Below are 14,043 nucleotides of genomic sequence, written 5' to 3' on the forward strand. Positions count from 1 at the left end.
AAAGGAGAAGCTTTTAAAATTTTACCAGCTACATACTAAGGGGGAAAGTAACTTTTATAAACTTTGCATGACAAACTCTCACTTTCAGTATTTTCTCTTCTATACATCTATTGTCTGTAGGCTCCCTGTGCTGTTTTGCATCTGGAAAGGATAAAGAGACTAGTTGGAAGGTGCAGTTCTTTTTTTTAAAAAAAATTCAAGTCCACCTTAAAGTACTGGGACTGTTCCACCTTAAAAGTATTAACCCTGAGCTACAGCCCAACCCTTTGCCTGATGCTGATGCTGCCGATTCCTGCAGCAGGAGGAGGGGGATACAGGCACTGCAAGTAGCATCCCAGGGTACTACAGGCACGGAAGACTTACCAGCCCAGCTGAGAGAGCCAACTGCTCTGCTGCTGTGAGGTGACAATCTAGGAAAGACTTCCTCTTTGTGATCCTTCCTTCGAGAGTGCCTGCGTGCAACCTGCTTTTGCCTGTCTCTCATTTTGCTTGGGAATTGTATCTCCTGCTGCTCTTCGCTCCTTCTAGCTACAAAAGCTGCACACCAGGACAAAGCCCCATTGCCCAGCCAGCATGACTACCGAACTCAATGAATGCAGCATCAAGGTGCTCTGTAGGTTCCGGCCCTTGAATCAGTCGGAGATCATACGGGGAGATAAATTCATCCCGGTTTTCCAGGGCGATGACACAGTCATCATTGGGGTAAGCAAATGCTGGAGGTGAGAGAAATACGTACATCTGTCTGGAAATGCTTTAGAAATGAAAGGCTCTCTCATTTCTTGATCCTCTTAGCAAGGCCTGTTCTGGATGGCAGATTGCCCTTGGGTACAAGAGCCAGTTGCTCTTAAAACCAGCTGAATTTACACACTTAAATTCAGCTCTTTTGTGTGCTAGAGAGCCATCCAGGTGGAATATTTTATATCTTCCTGCTAGCTTAAAAGATATCAGCATTAAACAAAGGTGCGTCTTCATCTGTCCAAGGGAAAATTGATAATGGTAGGAAGATGCTTTGAGGTTTTTATTTGTGTTTGCATCCTTGAAGCCACTGGGTGTGGCTACTAGCTATTGGTTTGACTCCTGGGGGAAAAAATAAAGGAACCTCTTAGAATTAGATGGAAAACAAAACCAAAATTCATAGCAAATGCAATGGTGGTTTCTCTCCGTCAAATTTCTTTGCAAGTCCTGTATTTTCTTCTCTTTCCAAACCTTAAAATTATTATGTCAGTTCAACTTTAAATTATACTGCTCTTTCTCCTCCACATCCCTATCTACAGAGTATTCGCTCAAAGATGAAAAGTTGATATCTAATTTGATTTGCCAACATTAGCAATTTGTGATTTTTCTGGCAATTGCCACTGCATCCTATCCACCTCCATAATACTCCATGTTCAGTTCCATTCATAAGTATAAGAATACAAATTATGCAGGTGCTTCCTAAATAGTCTGCAGATTGTTTACACATGTCTTGACAACGCCCCTGAAGCTTGTCCTTGGGGTCTCTGTGTTTGTTTCTTTTTATTATAATTCTGGGTTTTTGTTCCTTATTGTTTGGCTATTTCGGGAGCTAAATATACTCTCTAAGGGGAGGAATCATGATTGATTTTGCTTGGAGTAGAAACAGATATGCTGTTACCATGCTGAACAATTATGTTTAAAGCCCCACTCTCATAACCACAATGCCGCAAGCCATTATTTTATACGTAGCTGATTAGAATTGTGGGACTAAAAAGTGTGTATATTCAAGAAGTAGTTAGTTGTCACTTTGCAGCCAGCCAGCAGATGAATAATCTATGTCAACAATCTTTAAACTATAACTTAGTTCACCCACTGGCCACAACTGATAGATATTAAATTTAAATTAATCTGGTTCCACCCAAGGTGACCCAGCTTCTCGTGGTGTATGGGAGGATTCAAACTCCCAAATAGTATACTTACTGCACATGAATTTATGCTTCCAGGGTCTCTCCTATTCCCTTGCAGCAGAGAAAGTTATCAATCAGCATGGCCTGACTGCTTTCCTATTGCACTGGCAAATTAAGGCCTGTGATCGCCAATTTATATTCCACTTGGATGTCAAATTGTTTTCTCTTGTCTTGGCTTGGAAAAGGCTGGCATGTAAAAAAAAGCCTTTTTGATTTGGTCCTGCTGCACTGCAAAGTCATTCCAGTTGGTGGGTTCAGCAGAGATTTTCAGTGGAGCTCCTGAACACGATGGACCTGTGTTCACAATTCGTGTTGTTTCATTCTTTATAAAGCCTGTACTACAGTTGTCTGTTCATTTTGAACTACAGTCAAACTATTCGAAATTGCTTAAGCTCTAACCCAGTTATCACCAGATCAGTTAAGACTGGCTTATTAAAAGATGGATTCATTTGGGCAGTTGAAGTTGGGTAGGGTTTTTTCCCGCCCTTTCCTAAAAGACAATACCATTCTTCTTCCTTGGAAGAAAACCACATGAATTTCACTGCAGAGAGAGCAGGCAGCAGGATGCCTGGACTCAGTTGCTTGGTCATCACTCAAAGCAATGACTAGGAGCCTTCCTTCCTAGGTACCACTCCCTTCCTTTGTGTTCAGCTCTAGGCCACTCCTGGATCCAATTCTAGGTTACATCCTCATTTTGATGCTGCCATCATCTTGCTCTTCTGCCCTTTACTGCTCTTTCCAGTTGTGATTGCACATGGCATCCAAAGGGGTTTTTTGTGGGGGGGGGGGGTTCTCCTTTGCCTGGGCAACAGGTAAAGCCACTGATTTTGCAATCAGTATCTATCCACTCCAGGACATTTGGAATGAGCAATAGTGATGATGTATTTATTATTTGATTTGCTGTTTTTTTCCCCATTGATGCTGAACCAATTTCCAGCTAGAAAGAGCTTATGTTAATAATTGATTTTGTTACACATCAAGGAAATCAAGTCTGTTTATCTGTAGCTTTTTTTCTCCTGAAATACTCTGGGAAAATTATTCTCATATCTTTTATAATCCTCTAGTCCTGGTAAAAATAGTTAAAACTCTGCTGCTTTTGAACATGTTCTAAGGAGCCTTCCTGGCTATATACCTTTTTTTTGCTATTATTATATCTCGCTATAAAATAGAAATAAACGGTGTGCAATGCATGAACCTTCTTTCTGAAACACAAATATTTTCCAGAAATCGTATTGTAAAATACAAGCAACTGATCACCACAAAATGGTGAAAGTATTATTCTCTATTATTCAATAGATGTAAAACAAACCCCATGTCATGCTTTGCTGTGTACCAATACAACCTAGATCTAAAAAAACAAACAAATCTAAAGATAGCTAACCACACCAACCCCTCCCCTTGACAACATCACTTTACCATATGAACCATTTCATCAGTTCAGTCCCACAGAAAAAAAGGAAAAATTAAGGATAGCTTTGCTGTTGTGGCCTGCCAGCAGCCAGCAGAGCTGGCAGCAGAGTCAGACAGTGAGAAGGTTGGGGAGGAGCATGGGCCAAACCTGGAGGCTGGGGAAGGCTCGGACGAGGGCTGTGCATTGGAGGCAGAAACAGGGCTGAGGCCATCTGGCAGTGATCAGGTGCCTATGGAGCTAGATAACAGTGAGGCAGAGGAACAGCTGGAGCCTGTTCCCAGCGTTCCAATGTACAGAGCTGCCAGAAGAAAATAACAATTCAGAATCAGGGTAATCTTGGGAGTAACGTCACAGGTGGAAGGTGATTGGCCCCTCCCACAGGAAATAGAAGAGGAGTGAAAGGGGAGTGGGCTTTTGCAGGAAACAATACATTTGTTTGGTCGTTAGATTCATTTCAGGAGTGTGAAGATCTGTCTGTGAATCTCAGAGACTCTGCGCCCAGTCTTCCCTTGCACAGCACCTCATTTGGAAAATATTTGTATGGCCACTTTCCAAGATAGATAAGGTCTGTAGTCATACATATTCCTTTGAAAGACTGTTTGCCAGGCCTTGCTGAATGTGAATGAGAGGAATTAACATTTGGTTAATAAAAGGAGTTTTGTCAGGACCAGAGCTCTGCCTGGTGCTTTTTGTGGAAGCCTAGGTCAGAACACTTGCATCATTGAAAAATGTCTTGATACCGTTGTAAAAGACTAGGCTGCAACATGTACATAAGTTTCTCTATCCTGGTTAATATCCAGTTGAGGCAGATTCTAAACCTATCATCTTCTTCACCATCATAAATAATGGAAGAGTTGGTTGGGGTGATATTGAAAACAACTGGAGACTATTTCCTGAGGGAAGGCTGATCTGGAGAATCCAGGTCTGCTCTTGGATTTAGTAGGAACCTCTTATTTCTGGGAGGCCTGCCACAGCTAAATCAGCCACTCAACAAGCACTATGATTCACCGATGTTTGGAATATTTTAGTCTTTGGAACTATTCAAGTTTGTGGACCATTCTGGTACAAATATTCCCGGGAGGGGGGGGAGGGAATTTAAAAGGATGTGTGGTGCAACTTAGAAAATGGACATTCCCGTGTACTAGCAGAATCAGCAAAAGGAAGAACTGCCCCAATACTTCTTCCCTATTTACTTTTTACCAAGTCCCATCATTCATTCTTCTCTTCTTTCTCCTGACATGGGTCATAATTCACTTTCGCCTTATCTTAAAAAGGGGAGAAGGAACTTCATGGTAGCTGGTAAGAAGGCCCTCTCCCCGCCTTTTGAATTTTAACTACTTTTGTCTTCTGATATAATATTTAGTTTTTATGTTTTTAGATTTTACTTGTGCACTGCCCAGAATCCCTCTGTGGGGATATGGGCAATTTTCTGAGTTTGATATATAAATAAATAGACAGAAGCAGCATAGGCATTTGTAGAACAACTCTCTTTTAAAAAAAAAATATGTTTAACTTGCTTATTTGGTTTAGTCACGATATTTCTCTACTGTACCACATGGAAATAGAAAATTCTACCTAACAAAAGAGGAGTTAAAGCTCAAATGAAAGATGATACTAACTTTTTTTAAAAGTTTATTTTAGAACATCTTTGTTAAAGATTTATACCCTGTATTTGTTCTGGGAAGTCGGGGTGGGATGGGAGGTTGGGGCGGGTTGGGTTCGGGTGGGGAGGGTGTGGGAGGGGAGGTAAATATTTGTAAAAGCCTCTTTTTTTCCAAAAATTTTCAATAAAAAAAAAGAAATAGAAAATTCTGTTGTAGTTTTTAGAAACCCCTAAAATGGTAAAATATTCAAAGCAGAATTAAAAAAAACCAGCAACAGAATACAACATAAAACTAGCATCAGGGATAAAAAATAGCATAAACAGGACTAAGGAACAAACTAACTTTTAGACTGAAGTTATTTGAAAGATAAAAATACTGATAGAACAAAAACGAAAGTCAGAAAGTACAATGTGCAAATCCCTCTGGAGAAATCATTCTGTGAGTAGGATGATACCACTGTAAAACCACTTTTATAAAAATCACCCTCCTCACTCATGTAAATTTCAGAATGCAAGAAAAGCAAATATACATTTCCAATTAATTTCCAATCATTTCCAATTAATATCATAATATTATTTTTTATTAAATTTACCTTCTTTGTGGCAATGAAGATACAGAACAGCCTTTAGATTCACTTTTCCTCCAACTTGGGCATCCTCAGGATACACGACTTCAACTCCCAGAATTCCCCAGCCAAAATGGCTATTGCTGCGACTTCTTACGTTTGAACTTTACTGTTGTAGGAAACAGCAAGGTTGGAGAAGTAAATAGAAAGGTACCATTTAAATCCAATAAAATGAACTTCACTTTGCATTAAAAAAAACACCAGGTAATGGGATTTTTTGTTCATTTTATATATAATGCTTAGTTATAAAACAAAGGGCAGCCTCTCCATAAGAGAAAATCTGAATTTGTAAATATTTGGATAGAATGTAGATTGGAAACCTGTTGTGATAATAAATGATCTTATTGATTTCATTACATTCTGCATCTCTATAGATGAGAGTTATCCTACATGGTAAAAATGCTGCTTTATCCATTCTCACAGAAAATCAAGTTTTTCCATCTCTGCACCTCAACCAGAAGCAGGATGCCTGCTGGCCTGTTACTCTCAATTTTTGCATACCGCTTAGGGGTATAGTTTCTTGCCAGCTGCCTGGGCTTTGCTCTCTGCTGGTAAGGACTTGCATTTCCAATGAGCTATTTTCTGCAAGAGTTTATTGTTCTGTGATGATGCTAAGCAGGTAATCTATTTTCTAAATCATCATCATTATAACCTTCAGAATGATTTACTAACCTGCTAAGTGGTTTCTGGTATGGAAACACATGCTTAGCAAATATAAAAATCTACCTTGTAAAAACCAACTGAGTTGTAACATAGATGACCATTTGTGCAGAAAGGAAGGAATTGGTTCACTCTGAAAATGAAAGGGGAGACAACTTTCCTAAATTTCCCTATTCTAATTTGTGTATTGAAATTCATAATTAATAATAATTACTGGATTTTAAATAGAACCCATATACTATTTCTTCACCATAGTATAAACTGCTACAAGATATTGTGTCCCTAAAAAACCCTGTTGTACGGGTGTTCACCAATGTTGGGCCCTCCAATTCTTAACCAAATATTGTATAATACATGCTCATTCTATTAACTTTGTCCCTTCTGAAACAGCCTGCCAGGTTTCCATGTTGTCCAAGGAGAAAGCCAGGCTACTCACTGCATTTTGTGTGGGATTTTATGTTGCTAATAGCTAACAACTACAATAACTTGTTATTAAGCTGCACTATGAAATACTTTTACTAAGGGACAGGCTACCTATTATCTTAGGTTCAGGGGTGGATTTTGGCCGGCGTTACTACCGGTTTGCTTGTGTGTGTGCTTCGTGTGCATGTGCTGAATGCACGCTGTGTGTGCATGCACAGTTTAATAGACATTGTTCTATGCATGCGGAGAACTAAAAAAAAAGATGGTGACGATGGCAACAGGGAACCAGTTTGGAGGCGTGTCCAGCCTGGGTCGCTGCCAGCTCTGTGACCCAGGCTGGGATGCCACTACCGGTTCAGCCAAACCGGACCGAACCGATATGAACCCACCTCTGCTTAGGTTGCATATTTTGCTCAGTGTCAAAGTAATCTTCTAAAATAGATGAACATTCCCATCTTACCAAAAGAGAACTAAGATTAATTTTCCTAGTGAGAACATCCTGCATAATGTAGCATTCTTATTTCTGAGTGAAGCTAACCGTGAAGCTGTATGTACACTCCTGATACTATTTTTTTTACTATAAAAATTGTATATAAATATACTTAGAGCTACTAGTTTTGAAACTTACAAGACAGACCTGTTCTCTAATTGACCATAGTCTGTATTGTGGAAGAGAGATAGCTTTGTTATTGAATTAGAATGGAAATCTAACAGAGGAAGTAACCTTCTGCATAGTTTAATATGGTAGTCCAAGTTTGAAGAAGATATGCTGTTATGTAGTTCATCTGTGGAAGCAGAAATGACTCCTCAGTCCCAGTCTGGAAGCACAGTCTACACAATGGGAACACTGAAAATCTATTATTGTAGTATCTCTGAGTGTTATTCTGTTACTCCATTCACAGTTTCCAATCTGTTTTTGGCAGCGCCTATCTTCAAAGTTGGTGGAAGCTTCATAGCACAGGGCTTCTGTTGTGGAGTAGCTGAATCAACTTCACAATTTATCTGAGCTTTCATACCATAGTATTTCAGGATGATCCAGAGAGCCTCCTTATTTACAATTTCAGATGCCTTTTCAAAGTCAGTGAAGACCAAGTAAAGAGGCTTGTTCTGCTCAATGCACTTCTTCCGGACTTGCCTTGCAACAAATACCATGTCTGCTGGTATGGGAGGTTCCTTTTCAAGAAAGTGAAAGGAGAATTGAGTCAAACATCTTGCCTGTAATGGACAGCAGTGAGATATCTCCATGGTTTCCATAGTCTGATTTGCTTCCCTTATTTATATAGAAAACCACAATAAAGGCATCATGGAAGTCATTGGATTAAATCTGGGTTTTGTAGTCTGCCAATGTTGAATGACTTTCTGGCAGTCTTTGGTTGTTTATGATGTAAAGGGGGCAATTTGGTCTAATGTTCAATGTACTGGCCTTGGAATCAAGAGATTATGAGTTCTAGTCCCGCTTTAGGCATTAAAAATGGCTGGGTGACTTGGCAATCACTGTCTCTCTTAACCAAACTCACTTCACAGGGTTGTTGTAGTGGGGAAAATAGGAGAAGGAAGGAGTATTAGATATGTTTGTCAGGTGTTATTTATAAACAATAATAAAGGTGGGATATAAATAAAATAATAAAATAAAAGTTCAAACTGAGGACTGCATGGACCAGCCTATAATCTGTCCAGCACGTAGCACCTTACATGGCATGAGTGATTGTGATGTTCTTAAAATTATGCTGACAAACTATGACACAGTCAAATAGGTGCAAGTATAGGGTTTTCATTTTGTATTGAACATTGCAAGTGTGAATATTGTGTTGTTGATTTACAGGTCATTACTGCTTAGTTTTTCCATTTCATGTTTCCAGAGGACTCCATCATCCAGAAGGACACATCTATCACTTGCCAGAGTTATCTGAACAGTCTGCTCCAGGTCCTCATAGAAATTTTCCTTGCCTTGTGAGAATTGGTGTGTAAGTGCTAACAATGGTGATATAGCGTGACTTGATAAGACAAAATCAGAACTTCATAATGTGTTCATTTATTCCACTGGGTAGAGTAGAGATGTGTTTCAGCACAGCAGTTTTTATTGCAAAACCTACTCCCTGAGTCTTGTTGTCAGTCTGTGGTTTCCAATTCCAAAATAATGTATTGACCATTCTTGCTTCTTCCCGTAATGTACTGTACTTTCCTCTGCCAGCCTGTCTCACTGAGTGCAGCAATGTCAGTGTTATAGAGTGTTATATAAAAAGATGTTGAGGCTCTAAAAAAATATAGAGAAGAGCAACAAAGATGATAAGGGGACAGGAGGCTAAAACATGTGAAGAATGGTTGCAGGAATTGGGTATGTCTAGTTTAATGGAAAGAAGGATTAGGGGTGACATGATAGCAGTGTTCCAATATCGGAGGGGCTGCCACAAAGAAGTGGGGTGGCGAGGTGGTTGAAACTATTCTCTAAAGCACCTGAAGCAGGTAAAGAAGCAACATATGAAAACTAATCAAGAGAGAAGCAACCTAGAACTAAGCAGAAATTTCCTGGACAGTTAGAACAATTAATCAGTGGAAAGGCTTGTCTTTGGAAGTTGTGGATGTTCCAAAACTGGAGGTTTTTAAAAAAAGATTGGACAACCATTTGTCTGAAATGATCTAGGTTCTCCTGCTTCAGTAGGGGTTGGATTAGAAGACCTCCAACGTTCCTTCCAACTCTCTTTTTCTTTATTAAAGACAAAATTTGGCTGCTATGAGTAATGTTCATCTTTTGGGCTATGATAATTTGTCTGTATCCAGCAAGGAATGGATATTCCAAGTTTCAAAAATGAGTTTTCTTTTATTCATTTTTCTTGATTCTCGCCCACTAAATAGATGATTTGGTAGCCATGGTTAACTGGCCAGATGTTGTGAGGCAGGCAATGTGTAGTGTCCTTTTTTTCAACCCTCTCCTCATGTGTGGGTGGGCAGTGCTATCCTAGAAGTCCTGCCCAATTATTCTGAATCCTGCCAGACATCTCTGTGGCCCTGGTCCTGAGATGAATGACCACTAGTCCAAGGGCCAATCATATGCAGGTTTGTGACCACAACTGCCAGTGGTCATCTCCACCTGTCGTTTTGCTACTCCCCATTGCTGAAAGGCCCCAATGAATAAGGTTTGGGTTAAGATGATTTTCAGATGAGTTGTAGAGGAAGATGAATTGCACAACAGAATCCTGTGGGTGATGGAGTCTTAAGTTTCATAGCTGTTGTACAGAGGCAGTCCCACTCTCTCGGTAGAAGGGACTTTAATCCAGCATGACATGGAGAACATACAGCTGGAGACCTCTTTTGTTGCAGTGGAAGATCAGATTGCCTAAGTGTATCGTTGTGCTGTTAGTGCTCCATAATGCCTGGTGGGCCTGTCAATTTGCCAGAGTCAGACTTCCCATGCTGTAATAGACCAATCTTGTATCTCACAAAGAGTCAAAGCTCAAAGGCCCATTAGCTCCCTCATTTGGCTTGACCCATCTGCCTAAATGCTCCCTGTACCTGTTACAGCTACTTAGAACCACAGATGACAGTGCCAGGTGAGGTCCAAAGGTAAATCAACAACTGTAAAAAGGCTACCCGTCCACCACAGGTGCTACTCCTTCCTTGAACACCCCATATGCCCCTTAAGTAAAGCAGAAGTGTAATACAATATGCCTGTATTTTTCAGAGTATAAGACGAACTTTTTTTCCTCAAAAAAGAGGCTGAAAATCTGGGTGTGTTTTATTCACTGAATACAGCATTTTCTGCCTCCCGAAGCCCCACCCCTTCACCAAAATGGCCGTGCATAGCCTCTAGGAAGCTTTTAGAGAGCTCCTGGGGGCCGGGCAGGGCAGAAATGAGCACAAAATGGGCACTTTGCCCCCCCCCAGCCCCCAGCAGCCCTCCATAAGGCTATGCATACAATTTGTTTGACAAAAGAGACCGTTTTCACAAAAAATGGGACACTTCTTGCTCGTTTGCCCACCTCCCAGGAGCACTCTGCAAGCCCCCCTCCAAGAGTATTCATGCCTTTTTTAAAAAAAACAGGCCTGTTTTTGCGAAAAATGTATTGTTTTTGGGAGGTTTGCAAAGTGCAAAAACTTTTCCCCCTCTTTTGGAAAGTTCTTTAACTGATTGATGAGAATTACATTGATCAAGTGCTGTGCCAGCAGAAACAAAGTCTTAGGTGCTGCAGATTGTCAGCGATTTCCTTCTCCAGCACATGGATAAATACACCTGGAAACATCTCCCTACCTATCTACTCTCTCCCCCCTATCTACCTACTGTATTTCTCTCTCTCTCCCTCTCTACCTACCTACCTACTCTTTTTCCCCCTACCTATCTACTGTATTTCTCTCTCCCCCCCTCTATCTACCTACATACCTACCTACTCTCTCTCTCCCTACCTACCTATCTACTATATTTCTCTATTTCTCTCTCTCTATCCCTCTACCTACCTACCTACCTACACTCTCTCTCTCCCATACCTACCCACTGTATTTCTCTCTCTCTCTCTCTCTCCCTCCCTCCCTAATTACCTACCTAACTATTCTCTCTCTCCCTACCTACTTACTGTATTTTTCTCTCTTTCTCTCCCTCTCTATCCCTCTATCTACCTACCTACCTACTTTTTTTAAAAAAATTGTCTCTTCAAAATCTTGGTGCGTCTTATACTCCGGTGTGTCTTTGGTGTGTCTTACACTCCGAAAAATATGGTAAATAAACAAAATACAGAAGATTTAGGAAGGATTTGGGCCTAAATTAAGGGAATAGGTTTCTGGAGAAGGCTTTCATTCCTGACTTTAACACAGTGGTTGTGGAATGTCGAGTCAGGAAGGATCATAATATGAAGGTTGTTATAGGCATTAATTGTTTTTGACATTCTTAAACAGGCAGGCTTCTAACAAGTTGTAAATTAAGTCTCTGAATAGATAATAGAACTATTGGTGCCAATGAAGAAAAAGCACACACAAGAAAACATACAAAGAACAGAGTGATGTTTCTGTCTTACCCTGGCAGAAGAGCCATTCGATTTAATAATCTGGGAGAGATAAATTAAACGATTCATAGGGATCCTGTGTTAATGAATTCCTTTAATAAGGGTTGGAGTTTTGCTGATTTACTTTCCAAGATTCTATATTCTAAGTTCCCCTCCCTCCCAGTAATTAAACTAGACTGATGACAGTCACTGTGAATGCTACTTCCCTATCCTTCTGTTGCTATTTATGTATTTAGCACATATCCCATAATATGGGAGTGTGATTTTATAGACATACATTTCTTTACAAGAGATTTTATGCAATTTAAAATTTAGTTTACAATTAGGTTATTGGCTGTTAATCTGAACCACCAAGTAAACACTAGATTAGAAAGGAATGAAGGAGAAGTCTTGCTGAAGTCACTTCAGATGTCTAAAGTTGACAGTTCAGTTCCTTCTTATTTCTAAATTGTTCTGATAAACTTGTTCAACAATTGCCTTGTTGTAGAAATGTGTGATTTCATGATGTAAATGACATACCATCCTAATTTAGCTTTGCTGTCCTTTGATAGTATTATTTGTTTCAATTTATATACTAGCTATTTGTAGTAAAACCTCAGAAAATATTTGACTACAAGTAGCCCTCAATTTACAACAGTTCATTTGGTGACCGTTCAAAGTTACGACAGCACTGAAAAAAGTGACTTATGGCCATTTTCCACACTTACTTACGACCTTTGTAGCATCCCTGTGATCAAAATTGAGGCGCTTGGCAACAAGTTCATACTTATGACCGTTGCCATGTCCCAAGGTCATGTGATCACCTTTTGCAACCTCTTGACAAGCAAAATCAATGGGGAAGCCAGATTCACTTAACCACTGTGTTACTAACTTACCAACTGCAGTGATTCACTTAACAACTGTGGCAAGAAAGGTCGTAAAATGGGGCAAAACTCACTGACCAAATGTCAGACATTTTGGGCTCCATTGGGGTCGTAAGTCGAGGACTACCTACACTGTGCATTCAAGAGGCCTGGAAGACGTAAATCCTCCAGGAAATTTGACAGGAAATTGCAAAGACTCAAAGTGTGTGGCCAATAATTAACAGCTTAACTGAAACACTAATACACAAAGAGGATTACTATATTGAACCCAGAACAATTATCTACAGGGAACTGTTGGACCTCCCAGAATAGCTAAATTCATTCTCCCAATAATTCCAGCCAACACAGCTAATGATGTGAGTTCAGCAAGACCTGGAGTACCACAGATTCTCCATCCCTGCACCGAATGCTCTCCGTACTGTGGCCTGGCTGTCTCTTGCTGTTTCCTACTGCCGCAGGATGTGAAATGTGACTGCTACTTTCCCTGCAGTGGGTTTCTTCAATATTCCTGCAGTCAAATATGATGATTGCTTTTAAGGCAGGAGAGAAGTAGCCACAGCCCACAGGGGATGGGGGTGAGGGAAGAGGAGGAATATCCGTAGCTTGGCAACCATGAGGAGAACTGTTCATGCTGCAGAAAATCTCAGAGATAGGGTGAAGAACAGACCAGGAAGATGGAGAGCTACATTGGTCTTCATCTACTCAGTGTAGTGGCTTCTGACTTAAATTAGGCAGCTCTTAATCTAGTACTGCTTTAACATAGATGCTCTCCTCCAGTTGTTTTAATTGGTCCATGATTGAGACAAAAGCATCTGCCTCTCTACTGGGGTGATTCTGTAGCAAAATACAAGTGAGGGGGGCACAGTTCAGCAGAACTGTGCATAATTGTAGTTTGCACCACCACTGCCAGAACCTCAAAATGATATCTAGCCACATGTTTTTTTCACATTGATGTTATTTTCAGATCAGCTCTTTTCCTGACAGTGTAGTATTTTAAATGTACTATTTAATGTATTATTGGGATGTATTATGAGGATGTATTATTGTGCTGTATTTTGTCCCTCATTAATACAGAGAATCAGTTTTTTTATCTATATGCTACTAAAACTTCGATTCCTTGAATCTTGAAATGGGGGGGAAAGTGCATAGTGAGACAAAACTTTTTGAATTCCGGTGCCTTAGTTAATTTACAATCCGGGGCCCATAACTCTCATGGAATTGAAATTTAACAAATTTTATAAAATATTTCTGTGGTATAAACATTATTTCAAAGCAGTTTATAACCTAATACAAAATGTCATGAAACGTTTCCTGTGCTGACTATGCTATACAGCTCAGCATAGCTAATAATATAAAATGTCACAAAACATTTCTTGTGATGATGTTTGGTTTTTCTAAATTGTTCAACGTGAACTATTTTAAAGGCAAATACAAATCTGAATGTATCCCAAGTTTTCCAGTGAAGGCAGTAGATTAGAAGATCTGTCTTTGTTGAAGACGTTAAGAAATCTGATAATGAAATATCTTTGAAATGATACCAACAA

The 14,043-nt window shown here is 39.9% G+C and overlaps 1 protein-coding gene across 1 annotated transcript in view; it reads left to right on the forward strand.

Moving 5' to 3' along the window:
• Positions 1-573: 573 nt before the first annotated feature.
• Positions 574-14,043, forward strand: part of KIF5A (kinesin family member 5A) — a 64,129-nt gene continuing 50,659 nt past the window's right edge. Inside the window, exon 1 of the mRNA XM_032210708.1 lies at positions 574-702. Within this exon, the coding sequence (XP_032066599.1) occupies positions 574-702 (129 nt within the window). The remainder of the gene's footprint in view (positions 703-14,043) is intronic.

Source organism: Thamnophis elegans, chromosome 2, assembly GCF_009769535.1.
Source record: "Thamnophis elegans isolate rThaEle1 chromosome 2, rThaEle1.pri, whole genome shotgun sequence".
In the NCBI taxonomy this organism is placed as follows: domain Eukaryota; kingdom Metazoa; phylum Chordata; class Lepidosauria; order Squamata; family Colubridae; genus Thamnophis; species Thamnophis elegans.